The sequence below is a fragment of the Canis lupus genome, chromosome 34 (assembly GCF_048164855.1).
Source record: "Canis lupus baileyi chromosome 34, mCanLup2.hap1, whole genome shotgun sequence".
In the NCBI taxonomy this organism is placed as follows: domain Eukaryota; kingdom Metazoa; phylum Chordata; class Mammalia; order Carnivora; family Canidae; genus Canis; species Canis lupus.
Window position 1 is genome coordinate 29,529,287 of NC_132871.1, and position 24,482 is coordinate 29,553,768.

The 24,482-nt window shown below is 36.4% G+C and overlaps 1 protein-coding gene across 4 annotated transcripts in view; it reads right to left on the minus strand.

The window, feature by feature from the left end:
- Positions 1-24,482, minus strand: part of KCNJ3 (potassium inwardly rectifying channel subfamily J member 3) — a 141,510-nt gene that overhangs the window by 55,849 nt on the left and 61,179 nt on the right. Inside the window, exon 3 of one of the 4 annotated variants that reach the window (XM_072811487.1) lies at positions 16,229-16,684. The exons of the other annotated variants lie outside the window; for them this stretch is intronic. Within the exon in view, the coding sequence (XP_072667588.1) occupies positions 16,608-16,684 (77 nt within the window). The 3' untranslated portion in view covers positions 16,229-16,607. Of the gene's footprint in view, positions 1-16,228; positions 16,685-24,482 lie in introns of those variants that run through there. 4 annotated transcript variants of the gene reach the window in all.

The following is a 24,482-nucleotide window of genomic DNA, read 5'->3' on the forward strand; positions in this document are numbered from 1 at the left end:
TTTTCATCTATCTTAAAAACTATAGTAATATTAATTGCAGGAAACAAATATATTTGAAATCAAGATTTTAAAAATAGGGAGAACGGGTGACTATGCAAACCACATGTCTACAATAAATATTACTAGCTATTTTAAATTTTTCCATCAACATTTACTGAAAAGACTAGTTTTGCAAGCAGACAAGCAGCTGTGGGTATCAAAGGAACAGAGAAAACGACAAAACACCCACTTAGGCATAAGAAAACTCTATCCAGTAATTTTGCTTCTTGTCCAAATTGAGAAAAGACTGCCATATTTCTCAGTTGTACCAGCACAGCACCTGAACTCAAATTTGAGAATACCAGCAACCTATGGAATACACCAGGACCACTTGCCCAGTTCACAAGCTTACATTTAAGTAGCCCCTTACTAGCAACTGGATACAATTATTTGAAATAATTTGCTATTTTCTTTATTATGGCTCGATATTTCTCCTTTGCCAGGTGCACATTTTAGATAAACTATATTTATGTAGCTTACATTTACCTTATATATGGTAAAGGCTATAGATACATGATATGCATGTGTTTCTTCTTACTCTGATTGGCCTCTTTTCTGTACCTTAAATATTGGTTATCTTCAAGGCTCTGTCCAAGCACCTCTTACCTAGCTTTTCATGCATTTTGTAGCAATTTCAGCTACTCCATTTCTTAAATTTCCAAACTGAAGAAATGGGTGTAAACAAATGCCTAGGTATCTTTCCGAACACTCTTCACTCCACTCAAGGAGTTTTTGGCCAATTAACACAGTGTGTTGGATTATATTACAAAGGATAAGATTATTGTCAAAAACTATTGAATCTCATTTAGTTGGAGAGCACCAGAGAATGAGAGTTAGAATATTTGAAATGATTAGCAAAGGATGGACAACTTTTCAAAAGGCAAAGATGAAAGATGTTGTGTTCCAGTTACACAGAAAGTCATAGGAAAAAAAAATCATGAATGCAGAAGGACACAGAGTAGGTTTAAGGAATCTGAGAGGTAGGGCTCGAATAGTAGGTATGGTACACCACACTATCTACATCTAAATCCACCCAGGCATTGGCTTTTCCAATATTTCCATCAATATTTATTGATGCTTATTATGAGAACTGGATTGGGGAAGTTTGAGAAAACAGGAAGAACAACAGGGGGTTAATAAACAACTCTTTAATGCTTGGGGCAGTCACATTTCTACCTGGGTCCTGGGTCACTGGGGTTTCCAAGGGGCCCCCAGTGGTCGCTGCGGTGGGAAGGAGGTTGAAAAGGAGGGAAAAGCCCAAAGGGTTGACTCAGTCATTTGTACAGAGAAGCTCCATAAAGATATGTTGAAATTCTATTGAGGTTTTTATTCAAAAAAAAGGTGAAAGTGCAAAAAAGAAACTTGCACACATTCTTTCTAGTGGCAAAAACAAAACAAAACAAAACAAAAAAATCACTTATTAGAAGGATTCCAACTAAAAAAAGCCAACCAATATCATTCATTAACAGCAGGTCCCCACTTGATAACTCAAGATTCCTCTAAATTGTATAGTAAACTACATTTGAAGACACAAAATAGTATTCTCTGGTGTATATTTGCAAACATAATGTTCTGCTTCCCCTCTCACATGGAAATTACCCTCTGATATACTACGGCTACTTCATTTTGGGTTTGCTTTTCAATTAACAATAAATTTCATAATTCTGCTTTTGGCAAATACTGTGTTAAACAAGTATATATACACGTTCTTGTTTTTTTCCAGTTGACTAAAATGGAGTTATTTTTATGGTTATATCTTTATTACAGCAATACTGACGGTATCAAAAATATTTTGATTTATTTTGTTTTGGCCCAAGTAAGATAATAAATAATAAGGAAGTCTTGTGTATGTATGTGTATGAATATATATTTCTCTCCATTTATTATTTAAGAATCCTCTCTCTTCATATATATCTGCATATGTATAGATATACACAACTTCATGGTACAAAATACAGTAGCATCAAGTACTAAGAAACTTTTAACTGCAAGGAACCTGGAGATGACATTTCATTCCTCATGCAAAGTGTGTCTGATAACTGATTGTTAATTATATAGCTTTGATTGATAGTACCATTGATCTCAAAAACATTCTTTTTTTTTTAAGATTTTATTTATTTATTCATGAGACACAGAGAGAGAGAGAGGCAGAGACACAGGCAGAGGGAGAAGCAGGCTTCCTGCAGGGAGCCCGACATGGGACTTAATCCCGGGACCCCGGGGGTCACGCCGTGAGCCAAAGGCAGAAGCTCAGTCACTGAGCCACCCAGGTGTCCCATTGATAAACACCTCTAAGATCCATTTTCTAATGTCTAAGAATTAGTGAAATATATTTTTGAGTAACTTTTGTCAGGAAAGGCTTGGTTTCCAGTGTCGGCAATGTTCCTGGGGGTCTCTGGAGGGAAACTTTTATAACTTACCCTCTCTGGTTCTCAGAGTGACAGGATAAAAATTTCATCAGAAATTAATTGAACACTGAATGGAATACTGAATTCTCTAACTGGTGATTATTTCAGTTGTAAATATATGGAATCAAAAGTCTATTTCGAATTTTCTATCAGATGTGGAACTCTTTAAAATAGCTTTGGTCTGATTAGAGTATAATCAATCCATTCCTTAGGAGATAACCTTCATATCACAACAGGTAATCCTAGAGGACACATACCCATCGATTTCAGGATTGAGGCGTTAAAAAGAGATGATGACATTTCACAGTTGGACCAGACATTTAGTCACTGGTTTTAAATTCATTTGCTCCAAATAAAGCGGTGAAGGGCTAAACTGCGTTCTCCCACAACTGTTATGTTGAAGCCCTAAGCCCCACCACCTCAGGAGGAGATATAGATATAGGGACTCAAAGATGTAAGTTAAAATGAGACTATTAGGGTGGGCCCGAAGCCAATGTGAGTGACGTATTTATATGAAGAGGAAATCTTAACACACAGAGAGACACCACAGATGAGCCTAGACCAAGGAAATCCTTTGTGAGGACAGGGTGCGAAAACAGCTATCTGCAGGCCGAAGACAAAGATCTCAGAATAAACTAAACATGCAGACACCTTGATCTTCGAGTTCTAGTCTCCAGAACTGTTAGAGAATTAGAAAAAAAAAAAAATCCTGTTGTTTAAGCTCCCTAGTGTGTGATATTTTGTTATGGCAGCCCTAGCAAAGTAATACAATGATTTTACCATCCATCATCACCACTCACGTGAAAGAGAATTGCACATTTTCATTAGTTATCATAAGTTCTCTCTGAGAGGAAGGCTGATAGCTGCAACATTTGCAGTAATACTTCACTTACATAATGCGGCCCTGTCCTACCCGCTATTCAGAGTGCCTGGATCACAGGCCAGTGAAGCTCTCCTCTTCTTCTTCCTTCTCCTCCTCACTATCAGCTCCATCACCCCAACAACAAAGTCGAACTAGAATGTTGTAGGTACTATTCAAAATGCTTTCTATATGAAATCATTTAATTCTCATGATTCTAGATTTACTGTGTTCATTTTATCAGCTGGGAACAGACCCAGAGAGGTGGGCAACTTGGCCAAAGACACAGAGCTAGGATAGAAATCTAAACAACCCAACTACAGACAACTCCATAACCACGACTTTATAGGGTTTAAACACCTCTCTGCCGTTTAGAAAGTGAAACTGTCTTCCATTTGGCTCAATTACTCTCCTTGAAGAACTTGAATCTTTTTTTTTTTTTTTTTAAGAACTTGAATCTTTATTTCAAAAGTCCAGTCCACTTTTTCCCAAAGATTTTTATCATTTATATAATGCCATTAGCTTTTTGGCTAAAATAGATAAACAAGCTAACATTAAATTCTGTTCAATTTAGAAATGGTCACAAATAATATCTCTCTGATATAGGATAAGTTTTAAGTATTAAACATTGTTTGAAAATCCTTGGTAAAAAAAAAAAAAAGAAAGAAAATCCTTGGCAAATCTACCAATTGGAAAACCAAATTTACCCTTGGCACGCTTATTGATATATCATTAAAGAACTACTGTAAAACATAAATCAGGTATATTATAAACCTCAAATTTTACCTCCCCACAGGAAAAAAAAAATAAATTGGGATTTTTTAAAAGCTTATTATATGAGCAGAGTAGCCAACTCCTCCATCATTCACTCATAAATCAATGTTAAATTTCATTATGATATGTGTTTGAGAAATTGTTTTTCTGCCATCTAATCCAATCAAATAGCAATAATCCAAATACATTCTAAGGTTGTAGCACACATAGAATTTAAAGTGGGCATTTAAAAAAAGAGTAATGGAAATAGTTATCATTGAGTTTCTTGTATGGAAAAGAAATTCTGTCTCTTTTTGTTCAGAAATACTGAGTAAAGGTACCTGAATTGAAGAAATCTAACTGTACCACTTTCTAGCTGTGAGACCTTGGCCAAGTTGTTTCACCTCTTCCTGCCTCAGTCTTCTCTTCGGTGCGTATAATCACAATGAGTAGTACCTCAGGGTTTTTATGAGGATTTAGCTAATATTTATAAAGCACTTAAAACTATAATTTGGCCGTAGTATCTTCTACGTATGTTTTTGAAAGACACGGAAATACTATGATTCTGTAGTAACCCAGGATGTTAGTGGGGCGGAGACGGTGTAGTAGGAACCCTTTCCTTACCGCCTGGTGAGAACCCACAGCTCCAAAGTTTCCCTGTCTCTGTATCATTCCAAGCGGAACAAAGAATCCAGCAAACAAGGAATAGATCTGTGAACATTACTAAAACTCATTTAAAAAATCTGAATCATAAAAAATGCACCAGGGAATGCAAATAAAAAACTTTAAACATCCCTGACTATGCCAACACTTAAAATCCAAGTTACTTTTTGTTGCTCCAATGTTGCCTCCGGATGTTTCCTCATCAAAAACGTACTAAAAGGACTGTTTCATGATTTAAATGCGGAGCTCTTCATTCAAAGGAAATATGAAATTTTGTCTTAAGTAATGTAATTTTAGCCCTTATTCTGCTTTTGTATCTTTTTTTTTTTTTAAGATTTTATTTATTTATTCATGAGAGACACAGAGAAAGAGAGAGGCAGAGGCTCTCTGCAGGCTCTGTGCAGGGACCCGACGTGGGCCTCGGTCCCGGGACCCCAGGATCACACCCCCGGCCTAAGGCAGGCGCCAAACCACTGAGCCCCCCGGGGATCCCCTGCTTTTGTATCTTTACACACCCTGATCAATGGGGAAAGGGGACAAAACAGGGATGGAATTCCCTGTGCCTGATCGGAGCAGGACACTACAAAGGCCTCTCCTCCGAGGGGAGCCCGGGCCGCTCCTTCGGGGCCGGGGCGCGCAGCAGGCTGTGCGCTCACTAGGGGCCCGAGATCCCGCCCGCGGCCGCCAGGGCTGACCTGCACGCGGCACGCGGAGGTCCCGGTGTGCGCGCATCTTACGACCCGGAGCGCATGGGCACGGTTCTGACCGCCTGCCCGGGCCTCACCACACTCCTGCAGTCCCGTGCAGGTCACCGACTGCAGCCGACGTCTGCTCAGCGCCCACGATGCGCCACTCGCTGCTCTGCAGACCTCGCTGCTACAGACGCCTGCAGCCCTTCCAACGCGGGGAGCAGCTGCACCCTACTGCTCAATGGGTATGCGAATGGGTTCGTGAGGAACCCACGGAGCTCCCACTCGAGACACGGGGGCAGCGTGGGAGGGAGAGCAAGTCACAGCCGTGCCCACAGCCCATCGCCATCGGGAGCCGCTGCGTGAATGCGATCGAGGTTATTAAGCGGTTCCGACAAGGAAGATTAACAAGAATTGATCCGCTCACGTCGGGGCCTATTTCTGGCTCCGGCAGCCTCGTGCCTGCCCCCGACTCTCCCCGCGCTGCTCAATTCCACGAGCATTTTAGTCATTAACATGCACATAACTTAAGCACAAATTTCTAAACAGACTCTCATGGCTAATTCTTGCATCTGTACTTTTGTTTCATCGGGTGCGCTTTCTTTCTTCCCTTTCTAGCCCGTTCTTTCTACCAGCTAAAATGCAAAGCTAAACCTTCTTTGGAAAAGTTGGATGCCATGTTTTACTATTAATGTATTAATAGTAATAATGTACATTACTATTAACGTACATTGTATACATATATATACATTGTAATCTTAATGTATATCATTGAACGTGGGATGGTAGAAAAAATGTAGTCTTAAGGCTCATCTATGTTCCAGAGGTGAGTTAATTTCTTAGTGCTACTTCAACAAATGATCACACATTAGTGTTTCAGACAAACGCATTATCTCACGGTTCTGGAAATCAGAAATCTGAAATGGGTCCCTCTGGGCTAAAATCAGCATGTTGGCCGGGCTGCAGTCCCTCCTGGAGCCTGTCGGCTTTTTCTTCTTCTAATGACTGCCTTACTTACTGGGCCCATGGCCCCCTTCCATCCTCAAGCCACGAATGGCCAGTTGAGTCCTTCTCACATCTCAGCACTCTAACACTGACTCTTCTGTCCCTTCCCTTCCATATTTAAGGACCTCTGTGATCACAACGGATCCACCCAGGTAACTCCGAATACTCTCCCTAATTTAAAAGTCAGCTTGTTAACACCATTATCTCACCCACCACTTTAATTCCCCTTTAGTAAAGCCATGTAGTAAAACATAAGCAGAGGTTCTGGGAGTCCTAGGTGAACATCTTTGGGGGGACATTATTCTATCACCAAAGGCATTCTTCCTTGATATTTAGAAATCAGGGGCAGCCCCGGTGGCTCAGCAGTTTAGCGCCACATTCGGCCCGGGATGTGGTCCTGGCGTCCTGGGATCGAGTCCCGTGTCGGGCTCCCTGCATGGGGCCTGCTTCTCCCTCTGCCTGGGTCTCTGCCGCTCTCTCTCTATCATGAATAAATAAAGAAAATCTTAAAAAAAAAAAGAAATCACTCCCATCAATCTTTCTTTCAAAACAAGAGGAAAGATTAATAGTTTCTAAATTGCTGTGTATGGCATCTGCATGCTGTATATGTATAAAACAAGGACACCATAGCCACCAACTTCCTGAGAAAAGTTTGTCCTTATAATCCAGCTCAAATATTTCTTCATAAGTAAATTCTTCCCTGGCCTTTCCAAAGGAGGCTATTTTTTTCTCTGTATTCCTTTAAATGAAATGATATGTTTATTAGTCCATTAGTGAATTTATTACATCACTCTCGAATCTGTACTCTCACATCTCATTCTGTCTCTGTCTCTCTGTCTCTCTGTCTCTCTCTCTCTCTCTCACACACACACACACACACACACACACCCTTATCTCCTGTCCTTTCTGCTACTCTCTCCTTTTTCTTCCTCTCTGCCTGGGATTTGATCCCTTTGAGAGCAAGGGCTATACAGTTGCCATTTTTTCAACCCATTCAATATGTAACAAGCTTATTGGTGGCACTTCAATACTTGTGAAATACAACTTATTCTTTTATTATGTCATATACTATTATATAGTGTTATATATTATATATAATTATTATCATACTGTTACTATTAATATCTAGTTACCCTACAATAAGAAAACTGACTTTCTCACAAGACAATAGCACTGAGGCACATTTTGAAGGCCATAGAAAATAAAATTCCAATACCTCATCATCATAATCATAACTAGAAGAGCACACGAAGAGTCAAATTCTTTGAGAATCTGAACTTGGGAGCTAATTTGGGAGATTTCCTACCTAGTGCATCATTCAACCATCACACTAAAAACTAGCCTGGTAAATCCCATTAAAGCCCATTAAATGGTTGGTAGTGGGAGCTCCCATGTTAGAGAAGCAAGTATTTTAAACAACTTCAAGTTGCTAGGTATCACTCAGTCTGCTCTATACTTATCAATTACTTTGTACAAGTTCCATAGACACCAGTTCCAAGACAGAGATAAGTAACTTCAAACTGACACACTTAAACTTCTCAAATCATTGTGCATTCAGTGTTCAAATTATACAATGTGATGAATGTCAAAATACTGTAGTACATACTCTGTACTACATAAAAGTTGAATAAACCACTAATAGATTAGCAATAAGTCTTCTTTCATTTTTGAAAAAGTAATGCTGTTTTATTTGATGTCTATTTTGTCCCTATGGAATTTACACACATTTAATCCTTATGGGAGCTTACTGAGAGGAATACTAGTATCTCTACTTCATAGGAAGAAACTAAAGTTTAGGGTTTTATAGCAGTCCCTTGTTGCTAAGGTCACAAAGCTTTAGCCACCTCCAATAACTAAGCCCATGCCTCTAAACTGCAAGCTTTTCTACTTCCCATGAACCTGAACAAATTACGTGATAAACCTCTTTCTGCCATCAGAAAAGGAAGAGAACGGAGAACATGCCCAATCTCAAATATATAGTCAAATTATTGTTCTTCAAAAGAGGCCTATGAATACCTACCATGATGATTAAATAAATCAATAACAATCAAATGAAATAATTTCAGTTTCTGAAGCTATCATTTACATGTTTACATACATAACTGTCTTAAGGTAAAACTATGCATGTCTAACTCTATAATAATTCCCCATTATAGGCTAAAAGTTTGAAAAAAGGTTAAAATCTTAAATGGTCAAAAACAACACTCTCTGAGTGATACTACAGAAAACACTTCCTAATCTAGAAATCTCAGTCTACAGGCAAAATTTACCAAACAGGGATCTGTCATTTATTGTTGAAAGAGTCTCAAAAGAACAACTTGATTTGTCATTTTGCTTTGGCCTTTAAGTACTTCAGTTCAATATAGTAATCTTGTTTTTTTTTTTAATTGGAGTTCAATTTGTCAACATATAGCATAACACCCAGTACTCATCCTGCCAAGTGCCCCCCTCAGTGCATCACCCAGTCACCCCAACCCCCCGCTTACCCCCCCTTCCACTACTCCTTGTTCATTTCCCAAAGTTAGGAGTCTCTCATGTTTTGTCACCCTCACTGATATTTTCACTCATTTGCTCTCCTTTCCCTTTATTCCCTTTCACTAATTTTTATATTCCCCAAATGAATGAGACCATATACAGTAATCTTGGTAACAGCATACTAACCAGAAGCTGTAATTGATCATTAACTGTTTTAATTTCTTAAAAAATGAATATTTCTTTATATCAATCCTTTGAAATTTACTTTTTTTCAAAATACAAGTTCTTTCAGTGAAAATACAAAATAAGCCTTTCATTGGAAAAATTTTGAAGAAGCCTTTAGTGTTTAAGTAATCATATTGTGATCGATATAAAGATTTTTCAATAGAGTCAGAAGACAACACAACTTTACAGGTGTCATGCCTAGCTAGTATTCTTCCTTTGTGATTTCTAGTTATTCCCCTTGTTGTGAAGAATAAGTAAGAAAGAATAAGTCAATGAACACACTAGGGAATATCCACTATATGGCACACAGAGTTTGTGGATGAAGTGGTTCATTAACTTAGTTTTAGGTTCTTTGCCATTAAAGCCCCACCATTAAAGCTCCATAGTCATGTTGATATTTTATTTCCTAATGAAACCATAAAGTTATCACCTATATCCCTTCAGTTTTCTTTTGTCAACTTAGTCTATATACTAAATTGGTTCAATTGACTCAGAGTAGCTAAAGTTGACAAAATCAGTAGGTTTATACAAAAAATCTTTTAAGCCTTTGAAATGAGCATCAATGAACACTGCACTTCAAAAAAAAAAAAAGTTAAAACACTCCCAAAGTCCCACATATTTTAAGAGAACAGTTGGGTTCAGAAGAAGGGTAGTTGCTGATTCAACTAACAATATCACCACTTTCTGATATCCTACACTATGCAGAAATATTAAAAGTATCAGTTCATTAGCAAGAAATGGGAGAGGAGAAAAAGGTGAAATTTAAAAAATAACAGATTTGACAGAAAAGAAGGAAGATAAGTTACGAATTTCATAGGATTGTTGATGGCTGTATAGCTTGCCCTGGGTCAGTAATTTCTGACAGCAAAGTCAACCTGGCTAAACCAAGAAATGTATGTGATGTTAACTAAAATGAAAAAAATAATTTTGCTTAAGTTTGACATACAGGCACACACACACACCACTACACACACATCCATACATTAGAAGAAAAAAAAAACAGGAATATGATCTAGTCACAGAGAGTTAATGAGGCCTCTTGCTATTCAATCCACACATTCTCAATGAAAACCATTTGTAAAGACCCTACTTATGAATAACATTTTTATTTATGTGTATTGTGTATGAAGAGATGTTTTCAGGGTGGGTTTACTATTTTGTCCCATCAGACAAATTTAACTCATGCTCCAAATGCATCTTTCCAATTTGATGACCCCTGTGTGTGTGTGGAGGGGGAGGGGGTGGCAGATGGGAGGGGAGGCAGAAAATCAGGTGAGAGATTTCTTGAAAAAATTTCTTTAGAACATTTAGAAACTGAATGATTGATATGTGTGATGATGCCATTTTAAAAAAGAATACTAGAATATAATTCCACTGTTCTGAATTATTTTTAAAATGTAGAGGTGTTTTGTTTTTGTTTTTTCCTATTTATTGCCAAGATTGTTAACAAATGTGAAAATATAAAACAAAAGATAATAAGATATCAATAACCTTGTGGAACATTGCTAAATGTCTAGTATTGTCTTTTTTTTATAAATCTTTTTTTTAATTTTTATTTATTTATGATAGTTACAGAGAGAGAGAGAGAGAGAGAGAGAGAGGCAGAGACACAGGCAGAGGGAGAAGCAGGCTCCATGCCCCGGGAGCCCGATGTGGGATTCGATCCCGGGTCTCCAGGATCGCGCCCTGGGCCAAAGGCAGGCGCCAAACCGCTGCGGCACCCAGGGATCCCCTAGTATTGTCATTTTTAAGGGATTATCATTTACATCACTTAACCACAATAAATTGGTTTTTTGTTTTTATTTTTAAAGATTTTATTTATTTATTTATGAGAGACACAGAGAGAGAGGCAGAGACATAGGCAGAGGGAGAAGTAGGCTGCTTGCAAGGAGCCTGACATGGGACTCGATTCCGGGGCTCCAGGATCACAACTCAAGCCAAAGGCAGATGCTCAAACACTGAGCCACCTAGGTGCTCCAGTATATGTTTTTTCTTCAATGGAACTAGATATTAACTCAATATAGTCAAGAATTAGTTTTTTAAAGTACTTATCTGTCTTTATGAATCATATCATACAAATATGACCATGCCACTGAAAGAATGCTTCCTATACTAAGTATATGTGACGATTTCAACAATGGAAAGGACCGGTTTTATAAAATATACCATTCTTACCATGGTTCGAAAATTACCATGAAATGTCTGGTATCTTCAGTCTCAAGTGCATTAAGTTTAAATAGTTTATGAATTAATTCATTAATATGTATATCACTATATTATGTGTACTGTAGTGGCCAAGGCAGGCCACTCCCAAATGTGCCACTTTGGCAGGCTCATTATATTGAGCTGAAAACAGTCAAGGCTCAAAAGTCTTAGGAAGAAACTCTGATACTGTTCTCTTTCCCACAACAATGCTTAAAAGAATTTAGATAGAGAACCTGCTCTAGAAAGAGAGCTGTCAACAGTGATAACTACATTTAATATGAACTAGGTCTGGGAACCAGGGAGAAACCTCCTAAGGCCTGTTTAATCAAAGTCTTCTTTGAGTTCCCTTGTTTCCATATGGCCCAACAAACATTTATTTACCAAACATTTATTCCTTTTCTTCATCTTGTGAATTGCAGTCATTCCTTTTGAAGTCCCAGACCAATACCCCTCTTTTCCTTAGTTTAGGATGACTATGTACCTCATTTTGCTTGACTGTTTTGGAATCTAATGTCTGTGTGGATTTTCGATACCTACAGAATGAAATCTGATTTTCTTCTATTCATCCCTCATGTCAATTTGATTCTTAACTAAGCTAGAAGAATCTTGAATGGTAGAGAAAATATTTCCTCCCCCACAGTACCCACAGAACTTTATCATAACCAACAGTGAACTACTGCTTTTGTTGAAGTTCCTTCCCATTTATTCTCCAAACTTTCAGGCCGATAGGGAGGGTGAGAAAGGGAACCATGTGAGTGAAAGAGCAGAGCACCAAGTATCCCTTCTGCTGAATTCCTTTTTAAAATGTTCATGGTTTGACAAATGAAGATGCTACTATGAACACAAAATAAAATAAGAAAATGCAATTTCAGTATTTTAGAAGGAAATTTTATTTGCCTCATAGACAAAAACTGGGTTTAGCTAAACTGTTTTCTCCCCCCTTCCCAGAATTTCTTTTATCTCCCAAGTTTGTCCTAGCCTAGGTCTTGCTTTTTCAATGTTCATTGAAATTACTCATGCTTATATAATTTAGCTGATTTTTTCTTTAAAATCCCAAAGGGACAGCAGGTGTCATTTGCTATTTGAAAATAGAGCCTTTTTGTGAAACCTTTCACAAGCCAAAATGGTGTAAAGCAAAGAAGCAATTACCATTATTTATATTGAAAATTTTTAAGCATTCTCAGACCCCAAAAAATAACCTCTCCTGGGCTTTTCTGATACTTTAGGACACATCTTGCTAATGATTCACAAAATAAACTTAGATTTAAAAAAAACCCCAGATGGTCAGAGATGCACTTCTAAACTACAGTGGCTGGATACTCAGATGCTGAGTGTAGTTCCCATAGAAGGAGCTGGGTGGCATCATTCTTCTTGTTCCACGTGAGTACTGCCCCTGTATAAGCTTGCTGCAAAACATGTTTAACATTTTGTACTTATTTATTTATTTATTTATTTATCTTTTTGCCTTTTTTAGTAAAAGAGAAAATACCTTTTGGATTTTAGTTAGTGAAAAGAGGTCATAATGTAGGTGGTATAAGGGATCTTTTGAAAAGCAGACTTTTGAAAAGAAGGATACCTGTACATTGAATTCTCTTGATTTTAAAATAAATATTGTTACATAATGTCACTTATAAAAATGTGTTCTAAATTCAATAATATATTTAATTAAACAGTGTTATTTGATCATTTTTTATTTTGGCTTATCTCATAAAATGTACTTGAACTCAATTTTTTTTTGTAAATGCAATTTTTTATACTTTAGTAGTCTGTGATATTTAGAAAAGGGTTAAACAAAAAAAATTATGTATTAGGGAAATATTCAACATAGAAAAAAAAAGATACTGAATTCTGGGAAGCAAGCAGCACTGTACTACAGAAATATAATACAAAAAACAGAGATAAGTGGTCTGGCAAAAATGTCCTGCAAAATGGTGGTTCCTGAATAGCAAAAATAAATTGGCTAAGTTCCTTCATGATATTTAAAAATTTTTCTCAACTAGAAAGATATACATTTTTTGTGATACTCCATAAATATAATGAAGAAGGCCATATCTTGAAAAAAATAAAAGTTAGCAAAAATAAACTCAATGGAAGAGGCTAAAAATAATAGAGGAATAAACATGTGGTTGTTTATCTGAATTTATTAAATAAAGAAGTGTCCCATTATTATATTGTCATTATAAAAGCTACAATAAGTGACAGACAAAAAGGCTAATTATGGTTTTTTAAAAAAACTGTCTTTTCCCCTTTTCTAGCAAGTTAATAATTCTAAGTTTTTTTCGATGTATTATAGAATTGCTTCCACACATTACTTATAACACTGGTAATTTTAAGTGGAGTGCTTGGTTTTCATCAATGCTCATTATAGTTTTAACCATTTCATCAAAATACTTGCCCCTTTATTACTGTAGTTAGTTCCTTAACCAATGAAAGCACATTATTGCTCTAAAAAAATAAGTATTTTCATTATAATGATGAATTTAAATAATTAAATCCTAGAGTAAGTTAATGATGTTGCAAGAAATTTTAACATTAGTTAGTTCTGAATAAAAAACATTAAGCCAATCAACTATCTTACTTCGGATACTTCTATTATGGGGTACAATAAATATTGTTATGTGTAAAAATATCTGATGTAAAATATTACATTGACTCTCTGACCACAAATCACTACCTTAAATTGAAATACTGAATCAATGAAGTGACCAAGAGGTAGTACATGCATGCAGCCTTCTTTTATGTGAGAGTTGTTAAGCCATTCTTGGAGATGGAATGAGGCAGAGTTACAGGCATGGAAATTAGTTTCTATTTAAGGGAACTAGTTCTACTTTCCTTTAAAGCATTTGTCCTGGACCAGTGAGTTTTTTTTTCATTGGGAAGATGTATCATTTTAAGCCTTATTTGCTGGAAGTAAATGATGACTGGCAAATGAAAGTGGGTTTACTTGTAGGTAATTAAAATATTAAAGCATTATGTACTATTTTTTATTTAATAAAATAGGAGACCAATATCTACTCTTGGTCAATTTAATTTGTCAAACCACATCTGATGACCTTTTTATGCAGCTCACTGGGACGCCATAAATAGAAATACTAAGGAAGAACAGAATTAAAGAAAAACATTCTAACAATTATGCATTGGTGGTATTAATAGCTGCACAGTAAGTTTAAAAATGGCTGAAGACTAATGAATTTGTATCTAAAAACTCACTCTGTCAAAGTATTAAGAAATAATATAATGATTTACACAAATGTTTATAGCAGGTGTAATTTACATATTAAGAGATGCTTTCAAGTATGAATATTAGACATACAATCACTTTAATAACTCTTTAAAACTTCTAAAAGTGCATAAAGGAAAAATGTGCAACCAAAAAAGGGATAGGTCTGAATTATTAAAATAACATTAAAATACAGAATACTAGTGCTATCCAAGTCAGCATAAAAAGGCATTAATTAAAACACAATTTCACATGACTCTGGCTCAACGGTTCTTGACATGTGGGAGAAAAAATCAGTTTGGCAGCACCACGGATCTGCTCAAAACCGAAAAATATTGCAAAGCCAAAAATCATTTCTAGATCATAAAAATCTGTCCCCAAATTCTAGGTACCTCATATCCTAAGGCTGTCCTCAAGCTACCCTCAAATTCCTATTTTCAGAATCACACTTAAGCCAACCACTTAGTAAAACAGCCATGGTCCAAAGATATCCCAGATTTAACACCACCCTTCACACACACAGTCTTAAAAATCATATTTTGGTGCTAATCTCAGCAGTTACAAAGAAGAAAGCAACCCGTGGTGTCATGCTTGGAGGAAATACAGTAAGTCAGTCAAGGAGGTGTTTACAGATTAAAAACAAAGACTAAATGTATTAAAATAATTAAAACAATGTAAATTAAAGGTTAATTTTAATAGGTAGAACATGCCATTTCCCCCATATAAAATCTGATAACTTTTAATCCAGGGTCTCTTGTTAGGTCCCATACTTAATACATTTAACTGTCCTGTCCCAATCTGTTCACTGGAATTTGCCACCCATTTCCTAAGGCCTGATGGATTATATATCTCAGAGCACTAAACATGCCAATGATTTTAGTGGAATAATAATAAGGTAAATTTAAATTTGCAATTATTATTTTAGTGCAAAACTGAGTCAGTAAAAATACTTCTGTGAAAAAAAATCCTCATACGTGGTTAACTGCACAGCTTGAGGGATTAAAACTTTCTGAGCTTTTTATTTTTTTAAGTTTTTATTTAAATTACAGTTAATTGACATACAGGTAATATTGTTTCATGTGGTTACATACATGACCCAGTGCTCATCACAAGTTCACTCCTTGATCCTCATCACTTTTTTCACCCATCCCCCACCCACCTCCCCTCTGGTGACCATCAGGTATAGGTAAGAGTATAGGTAAGGTATAGTAAGTGTCTGTTTCTGGTTTGCCTCTCTCTTTCTCTCTTTTCTCCCCCCTTTGCTCATTTGTTTTGTATCTTAAATTCCACATGAGTGAAATCATATGGTATTTGTCTTTCTCTGACTGACTTATTTCACTTAGCGTAATACTTCCTAGCTCCATCCATGTCACGCTGAGATTGGTAAGGCAAGAAGGCTTGAAAAGATTGCCACTGCCATTTCTGATCTGGCTTATAAGAAATAGCCTCTAAGAGCAGAAGCTTAAGGATAATAATTCAAAATGAACCTCAGCTTTCAAATTGCTCTGATTTTCTGAGTTAATGTTTAAAATCAATCAAATGTTTTAGACTAAGGTGACCATGTATAGTCAAAAATCACATACTGTCAAAAATCACACTCTGAAAACAAAACCAACTGTTAATGTAGATTTTATATTACTTGTGTTTCAACCATTGCATATTCCATGATGCATTTTAATATCCATGAATTGCACATTGGAATTGTCTTTATTCCAGCAGTGATAAATTTTTTAAAAATGAACTGAGAAGCTGTTACCCATAGTCATTCTCATCTTTTATCTCTTGCTCTGTCTCTTTATTTCATATAGTATCCCATTGAGAAAATACATGAAAATGAAAATTTAGGATGAGGCTGATCTCCTGAGTATATTATGTAAATACAAACATATCCTGCATCTCTGCAAAAAAATAAGTAAAACATTTATCACTGTTTAGATTTCTTCCTAAATTCAAACTTTCATTACAGATGATTGGTTGTCAGTGTTGGCTTAAGGCTTCACTCAAAATCTGTCACCTTTCCCAGTATTGATTTATGTATTTTTAGCAGCTTGACACGAGCTCTTCTTTCATTTCCATCTCTGTATCTGTTCCAGCACACGTGGAGCTAAACTTTCTAAACACCACATGGTTTCTGTGATTGATCCTAAACATAAACAAGAGGAATTTAAGCTACTATATTATTCAAATACTTAATGATGAGTCACCTTTTGTGCGAAGCTACCACTAATATTGTGTTCCAAGTTCCTGATCCAGTAACATGCATAGCTCACCTCGCTATTAATCCCTCCTTTAAGGATCCGGAGTCTGGCCCCTGATCTCAACCTAAGGCTATGGTTTTGCCACCTATTAACAACATTGTCTGCTACCTAGAATCTACTTCCCTCTTGACCACTGTCCATTCTTTTTCCACTGGACTTGTAGAGCCTTCTAACCATGTGGGAAATAGCTGATATCACCTGTAACAGAGCACAACCTCTTGATAGCTGGCCCAAGGTACAATGGGTTCACCCTTTTAAAATACAGAATCTTTCAACCGTGTGGTTGGGTCTGCCCTATTTTGGCCCTTCACTCTTACCTTTTCAGCTATCCCAGCCCAGTAATTCCAAACTTTCCTGTAGATTCTTTCTCACTACCATGAAATTAGTTTTTCATTCCATTCCATTTTTACAAAGCAATTCCCCAATGTTTTTATCTAGTACTTTCATGTTTTCATGGTTTATATTTGAATATTTGATACGTTTGTAATTCATCTCATGTTTATGTGAGGTACGGATCCAAATTTAGTTTCTTTTCTTCACGGCTGCTTACTTGTCTCAACATAATTTATCAAAAAGTCTTGTTATTTGGTTTCTTTGTGGGGATAGAACTACTAATTTCCCCTGTTTTTTTTTTCCTCTTCCAAACAAATTATTTTAAACAAATGACTATTAAAAATCAGCTTTTTGAAATCTACAGTTTATGAAAGGAAATTAATATTTTAACTATCACAAATATATCACATAAATCAAATTATTTTGGCACTTTCAACATGATGGTTTCAGTATTTTACTCTAAAAGAGTCCAACCAGGAACTAGAGTAAAGAATAGCAACACTGCTTCTGATAAACTAGTTAATGAAAACTACAGGATCTTTATTGATTTTTATGATTCCTAACCTACATCCAATAAACAAACAAAAAAAAATCTTTAAAAATAACCAGGATTGGATGACAGAAACAGAAAGCAACTCCCTTACATCAGAAAATCATCTCATTAGTAATGGCATGAAATGATCAAGATACTCCACAATAATACATTTTCAAAACACTGCAGGCAAGAAAGAGAAAAAGAAAAAAAAAACTGAGGCAAAAAATCCTATTTCTCAGTTTCTTCAATCTGCCAAATATGATGTATCCCATTTCCAAGAGCTGTGCTGGAACAGAATTCAGGGCTAGGACAACTTCTACCCACATGACTTCTAGTCATCTTTCCAAGAAGTCTCCATGATACAGATTGCTAACTAGCTAGTTTGGTGCATAGTATCTGGAATTTCAAAGAGAACTGTTGAGAAGAGGAGTTCTATGCAAAGGTATGAACTAAGGAGAGGGTGTGAGAAAGTAAAAGAAAGCTCATTATTATATGCATCTGTTGTAAGTATGTTTAATACTGGGAACTGCAGATTGTTGAATTTCCTGAAATGACACAGTTAAGAGGTAGAACTTATTCTTAGTTTCAGCCTTAATAGGCAGACACTATGGAAATTAAAACATAAGTAACAATAGTTTTTTAACTAAAATTTCTTCCTCTTGTTTTGAATAACCCCCAAGTTTTCTAAAATCAACCCTATCTTCTTTGAGGATTGAGCTTCAACATAATGGCAAAAGAAAACCTGCAGCCCATATCCATTTTAAGTTTCTTATCATATTTTCTTTTCCAAATCATCATGATGCATCACATCATAAATACATTACAGTCAGACCGCTTAAAATATGTTACTGCTTATATAAGGAACTAGAAACTAGTGTCTATAAAAAGAAAGCATTTCGAGTGGAAATGGTTAAACTGGGTAATGCTCAGACTTCCAAACTGTCTCTCCTTGTCACTCCCTGATTGCCTCAGTCATTTTCTTCATTAGTCCTTTGTCCAAAAGAGATATCTATTTGTCTATTCATTAAGTAGTTAGGTTCAAACAACCTACTCATTATTTATGTCCTTAACAATTTGGTAGTTATTTTAAAAGCCAGTAATAGAAATCAAAAGAGAAACAGTTTTTATTCCATTCTTAAATAGCCACAGTTACTTGTTAATGGCATGTGTACACCTATTTGTCACCAAACCATTTCTCAAATCCTAGAATCAGTTTGAACATCATGACCCTCATAATCTGTTCTATGTTGATTTTTCTTATGGTAGTTGCTTTGTATCACAGCAACCATCAAAAACCTAGCTTCCCAAGATACGACATCGTCAATACAATACAACCTAAGTTGAAACTGAACTAATGTTACATAGTAGGAAACAAAGACAACTAAAATCAAAGTTCATTGAGTTTACAAATGCATATGAGTGCCAGATCTACACAAGGCAGCATGCTAGACATTAGGAATATGGGGAGGAACCAGGCAGCAAAGGTTACTTCCTTTCTGGAATTTACATTATAGCAGAAACAATTAATGCAAAATATGCCAATAAGTATTCATTCCATGATTTTTTTGTGATAAGTTTTACAAAGGAAACCAACAGACAAATTTGAGAATAACGGGTAGAAGGAATCAAGTAATTTCAGGACATAAGCTTTCCCTCAATAAGGAAATACTATTTGCAATAAACTCTAAATTTAATGGTTTTCAATGGAGGGTGAGTTTGCCCCCCATGGGACATCTGACAGAGTCTGGAGACATTTTGGTTGTCACGAATGGGAGGTATGCTACAGTCACTCTAGTGGGTAGAGGCCAAGGATGCTGTAAACGTCCTACAATGCATAGGACAGTCCCCATGCACTACCATACCCAACAAACAGTTTCTGACACAAAATATTAATAATACTCAGAAAGATTTAAATAGGCAGAAGTACATACGTGGGTTACTTTTGCAGGTAGAGGGCATCAGTGGGCATTCCAAGAAAAAGAACTGCACATGCAAATACTCTTAAATAGTTAAGAACATAGTACATATAATGAATCAACAGAAAGCTAGTATGGATGGAGGCTAGTGTAGACAACTGCAATAATTCTCAAAAGTAACTCAAGGAAATTAGTAGGAAATATAATCAAAAAGGAGATTTTACCCAAATAATTCTTAGGGTACCAGGACAAAGAGTGGTAGATGGGTAGAAGAACAAAGAGCATTTTAATTATTGAAGCAAGTGCCTATATACAGGATTCAACTTTTCCTTCTGCTGTAAACTGTGACACAGCATGCAAAGTAAATGATCTACACAAAGGTCTACATAGTCCTTAAATGGCTGCATCATAGCTTGTGTTGGCTACTGAACGGCTGTAAGATTCTGCAGGTTGATCAAGCATAATTTGATCAAGCCAAAAAACCTGGAAGGATGGAAGAGAAGGGCATTTTATAATCAGAGATGTTTTCACTCTTTAGCTTCCATTATAAATTACTTCCATTACTTCAGACATTGACATTTCTTCTGGTCCAAAACTAATTGAGATATTTAGAGCATTTTTAATACTTAAAAAGTCAATGATGTAGTAAGCTGACGATGACATTGATAGCAGAATGGAGGGAGAACAGCTCATTATTTGAATGATAACTTTGGATAATTCAGAAGCAGAAGAAGTGACTGGAGGAGAAGGAATATATAATCATGTTGGTAAGAAATACTGGGACTCCTAACAGTCTAGACCTATGCAGAACCATCTGAAAAGGACAAAAATAGAATGCTATATAGGAAAAAATCCAATGGGAGAGTCAAAGATTGCATTTATTTTTTTCTCCATACTGCACTGGTTTCTAAGCCTTAGTAGGTAGCCACAGGCAAGGGACTATATAAATTCTGGTAGCAGCACATAAAACAAATTTAAAAGGTGTACACTCTAATGTATTTAAACTTTCAATAACTAGGTAAAATTCTCACAAAAATTGTTGTTAGAAATTTAAATCCCAAAGTCACAAATACAAACATTGGATTGATGAGTATTTTCACTATATTAACTTATTTCATCACCACAAGAGCTCCGCAGGCTTTAGGACTGTCCCAATGTTACAGAGGAAGAGACTAAGTCCTGGAAAAATTAATTGGCCTGAAGAGATAATTCACGATAGAATGAATAATTCTCTGCACTTTCCAGCAAACCACTTGTGGGCCATTCCAAGCCCTTGCTCCCGGTTGCATCCTACCCAATCTCCCACCCCTTTCTTTCTCTAGGCCAAATAGCTTAAAGCTTCCCAGTTTTCCCAATAAGCAGGAGAGGTTACTTATAATATTTTCCAGTCAATATTTAATGCAACGTAATGGCCACAGTTAGAAAGGAACAATTCCATTTTGGTTACCAGTTTGTTTCCTCCTTCTAGCTCCCCTGTGTAGGCCTTGGGAAATAGAGTCTTTCTTACCGTATCCCTCCGTAAATCACTTGACAGCTTGTATATACGATCTCAACTTATTTTTCCTAACAACTCCTGGAAGTCGGAGATGTTATAAACCCTATTTTTGTGCGTGTGTGTTTGTGTGCACCCATGCACTCATACGCATGTACGTGCACAAAAGTTCCCACGAGGTGAACTGGCTGGTGAACTTCGTAGATAAGTGACTATCAAGTCTTCAAATGTCTACTTCAGATATCACTTATCACAAATGATTGTCTTTCATATTTTCAAACTGGCTTAAGCCCTGGCCCATTCCCCAGGGGCCTATGGATCCATCACACATGAACATTTGATAAATGCTGACACATCTGTGTATGCCTCAACTCCTTGGTCAACTTCACTAAAGCAACAAACTTCTTAAAATAGATACAACATTTGTTATTTGATACATAATCGTAAAGACACTTTCTTCTTCACACTGAATCGGATCAGAGCTTTGCAAAGCAATTTCACCAGAAGGCACACTTGTTTCCTTTTGCTGCTGTAACAAATAACCACAAACTTAGTAGCTAAAAATCAACACAAATTTATTGTCTTACATTTCTTGAGGTCAGAGGTATAAAACTAACGTGTTGGTAGAACTGAGTTTCCTCTAGATCCACTTGGGGAGATGCCATAACTTGCCTTTTCCAGCCTCTAGAAGCTACACACATTCGCTGGCTTGTGGCCACATCAACCTAGCCTCTACTTGCATCAGTTCCAACTCTTTCTCTGCTTCCTACATCCCTCAATCACTTATAAGAACCCCTGTGATGACATTGGGTCCACCTGGATAAGCTGGGATACTCTCCCCCTCTCATGACCTTTAACTTATATGTCTGCAAAGTCCCTTTTGCCATGTAAAGAATATATTCACAGGGTGTGGGGATTATGACACAGACACCTTTGAGAGGTCATTTTTCTGCCCACCACCAAAGGTAAATTTTAAAAAGTATCAAAATAATCACATTTTACATAATTCTCACAGGCTCTGACATAGTCACTTCAAGAATTTTTTTTTAAGATTTTATTTATTTATTCGTGAGAGACAGAGAGAGAGAGAGAGAGAGAGAGGCAGAGACACGAGCAGAGGGAGAAGCAGGCTCCATGCAGGGAGCCTGATGTGGGACTTGATCCCGGGTCTCCAGGATCACATCCTGGGCTGAAGGCGGCGCTAAACCGCTGGGCCACCCGGGCTGCCCTCACTTCAAGAATTAAAAAAAAGGGATCCCTGGGTGGCGCAGTGGTTTAGCGCCTGCCTTTGGCCCCAGGGCGCGATCCTGGAGACCCGGGATCGAATCCCACGTCGGGCTCCCGGTGCGTGGAGCCTGCTTCTCCCTCTGCCTATGTCTCTGCCTCTGTGTGTGTGTGTGTGTGTGTGTGTGACTATCATAAATTAAAAAAAAAAAAAAAAGAATTAAAAAAAACTAATCTAATTCATATTTAATGATTAAAACTAAAAGTATTCCCTTTAAAGTACAGAATAGGAATAATATCAATGTCAATGAATGTCATATACTTTATTCAATATGCTTGAGTGTCCTAGAAAGCATAAAACAAGAAGAAAAATGTAAACCATATGAAGATGGAAAGATCATGCAGTTGCAAGTCTCCCCAAATACATCTAAAAGTTTCAATGAAATTCCAATCACCAGTTCAATAACATTTTTTTCTCTAAAATTGAAATCCTGAAATTATGTAAAAGATAAAACAGTCAAAAATAATATAGGGGCACATGCTTTATAAGATCTCATGACTTATTTTAAAACTCTAGTAATTAAAATAATGGGGAGATGGTATAGGGATATAGACAGATCTCTGAAATAAGATAAAAGACTAAAAACTGATGCAAGTATAAACAGAAACTTGTGAAGCTGGAAGCAGCATTTCAATTTGGTGGAGAAAATATCTGATATTTCTTTTACCTAAGTCATCCATCCACATGCAAAAAAAGATGAAGTTAAATTACTTCATATAATACAGATAAATGAATTCAAAAGGGATTACAGATCGAAAATGAAGAATAAAGCTTTATAATATTTAGAAAAATAAAACAGAATGCCCTAAGACTATTAGATTAAGAACAGATTCCAAAGATAAGAGCAAACTAATTTTAAAGAAAGACAGCAAATCTAACAACAAATTGAAATCTACTGTATTACAAAAACTCCTCCATAAATGTTTAAAGCCAAAAACTGGAAGAAATAGTTATAAAACACATACTGCATAAAAGATTATATCCAAAATAATCAAAGTATGTCTACAAGTCATAAAATAATAAGCAATTCTGGCAATGTGTTATAGTACTTAGAAAATCTGTTGAGGTACACTCCTACCACCCTGCATTTCCTTCAACAGTTTGTAGCTTTAAACAACTGTCTCATCTTTCTAAAATGATATTCAGTCAGCAAGGCCTGTAGTACATAAAACTGGAAACAAACAATCCATCAATAAAACATTGATGAATGAACATTATATTCATGCCATGGAAGACTACAGAGCTGTTAAATGCAGGAACAAAATCTAAGTTTCCACAACATATAATGAAGTTAAAAAAAAAAAAAAAGCAAATTGTGAATGATATAATTTGCCTGCATTTTAAAAACAGAAAAAGCAGGACACCTGGGTGGCTCAGGGTTGAGCCAGGGTCCTGGGATCGAGTCCTGCATTGGACTCCCTGCATGGAGCCTGCTTCTCCCTCTGCCTGTGCCTCTGCCTCTCTCTCAGTGTCTCTCATGAATAAAAACATCTTAAAAAATAAAATAAAAATAAAAACAGAAAATCACTATTTATAAGGAAGCATATAAATATAATGACATTTAAAAAAACTTTTCATGAAGAAATGGAAAGAAAAGTATATTTAGGTTCTAGTTATTTGTGTTCTTAAAACACAAAATCTGAAACAAGTATTTCCTAAAGTAAACAACTGTTAGATTTTGCATAGGAGATACGCAAATGTTTCTTTTCACTTGTATCTTTAAAATATTTTAAAATTAAATTTAAAAAGAACCAGATCTAATGGTAATAAGCAGACTTCCAGAACCACATTGATATCAAAATTGCAAAATCCTTCTGGTACATGTGAAAGCTATCCTTGGTCCAAACACTGGACTGAGGTGTCTGTTTAATTCCACAAAGGACTAAGAATTGACAAGACTGTTCCAGTACTGTTTGTTCCAAGGTTCAATCCGATTCCACACAAACCTGTACTTAACAGCTCTGACACTCATTCTGGGTTGGGCACAGATACAAACATCATAAAAGGGAATTTAATGGAAGGATTAGGAGTACCATCTGTTCATGAGTCAGCAAAAACAGAGAATTTCCATCAGCATTTTAATTCTTTATTTATGAAACTTGTTTTACTGCTGTCAGAGGCC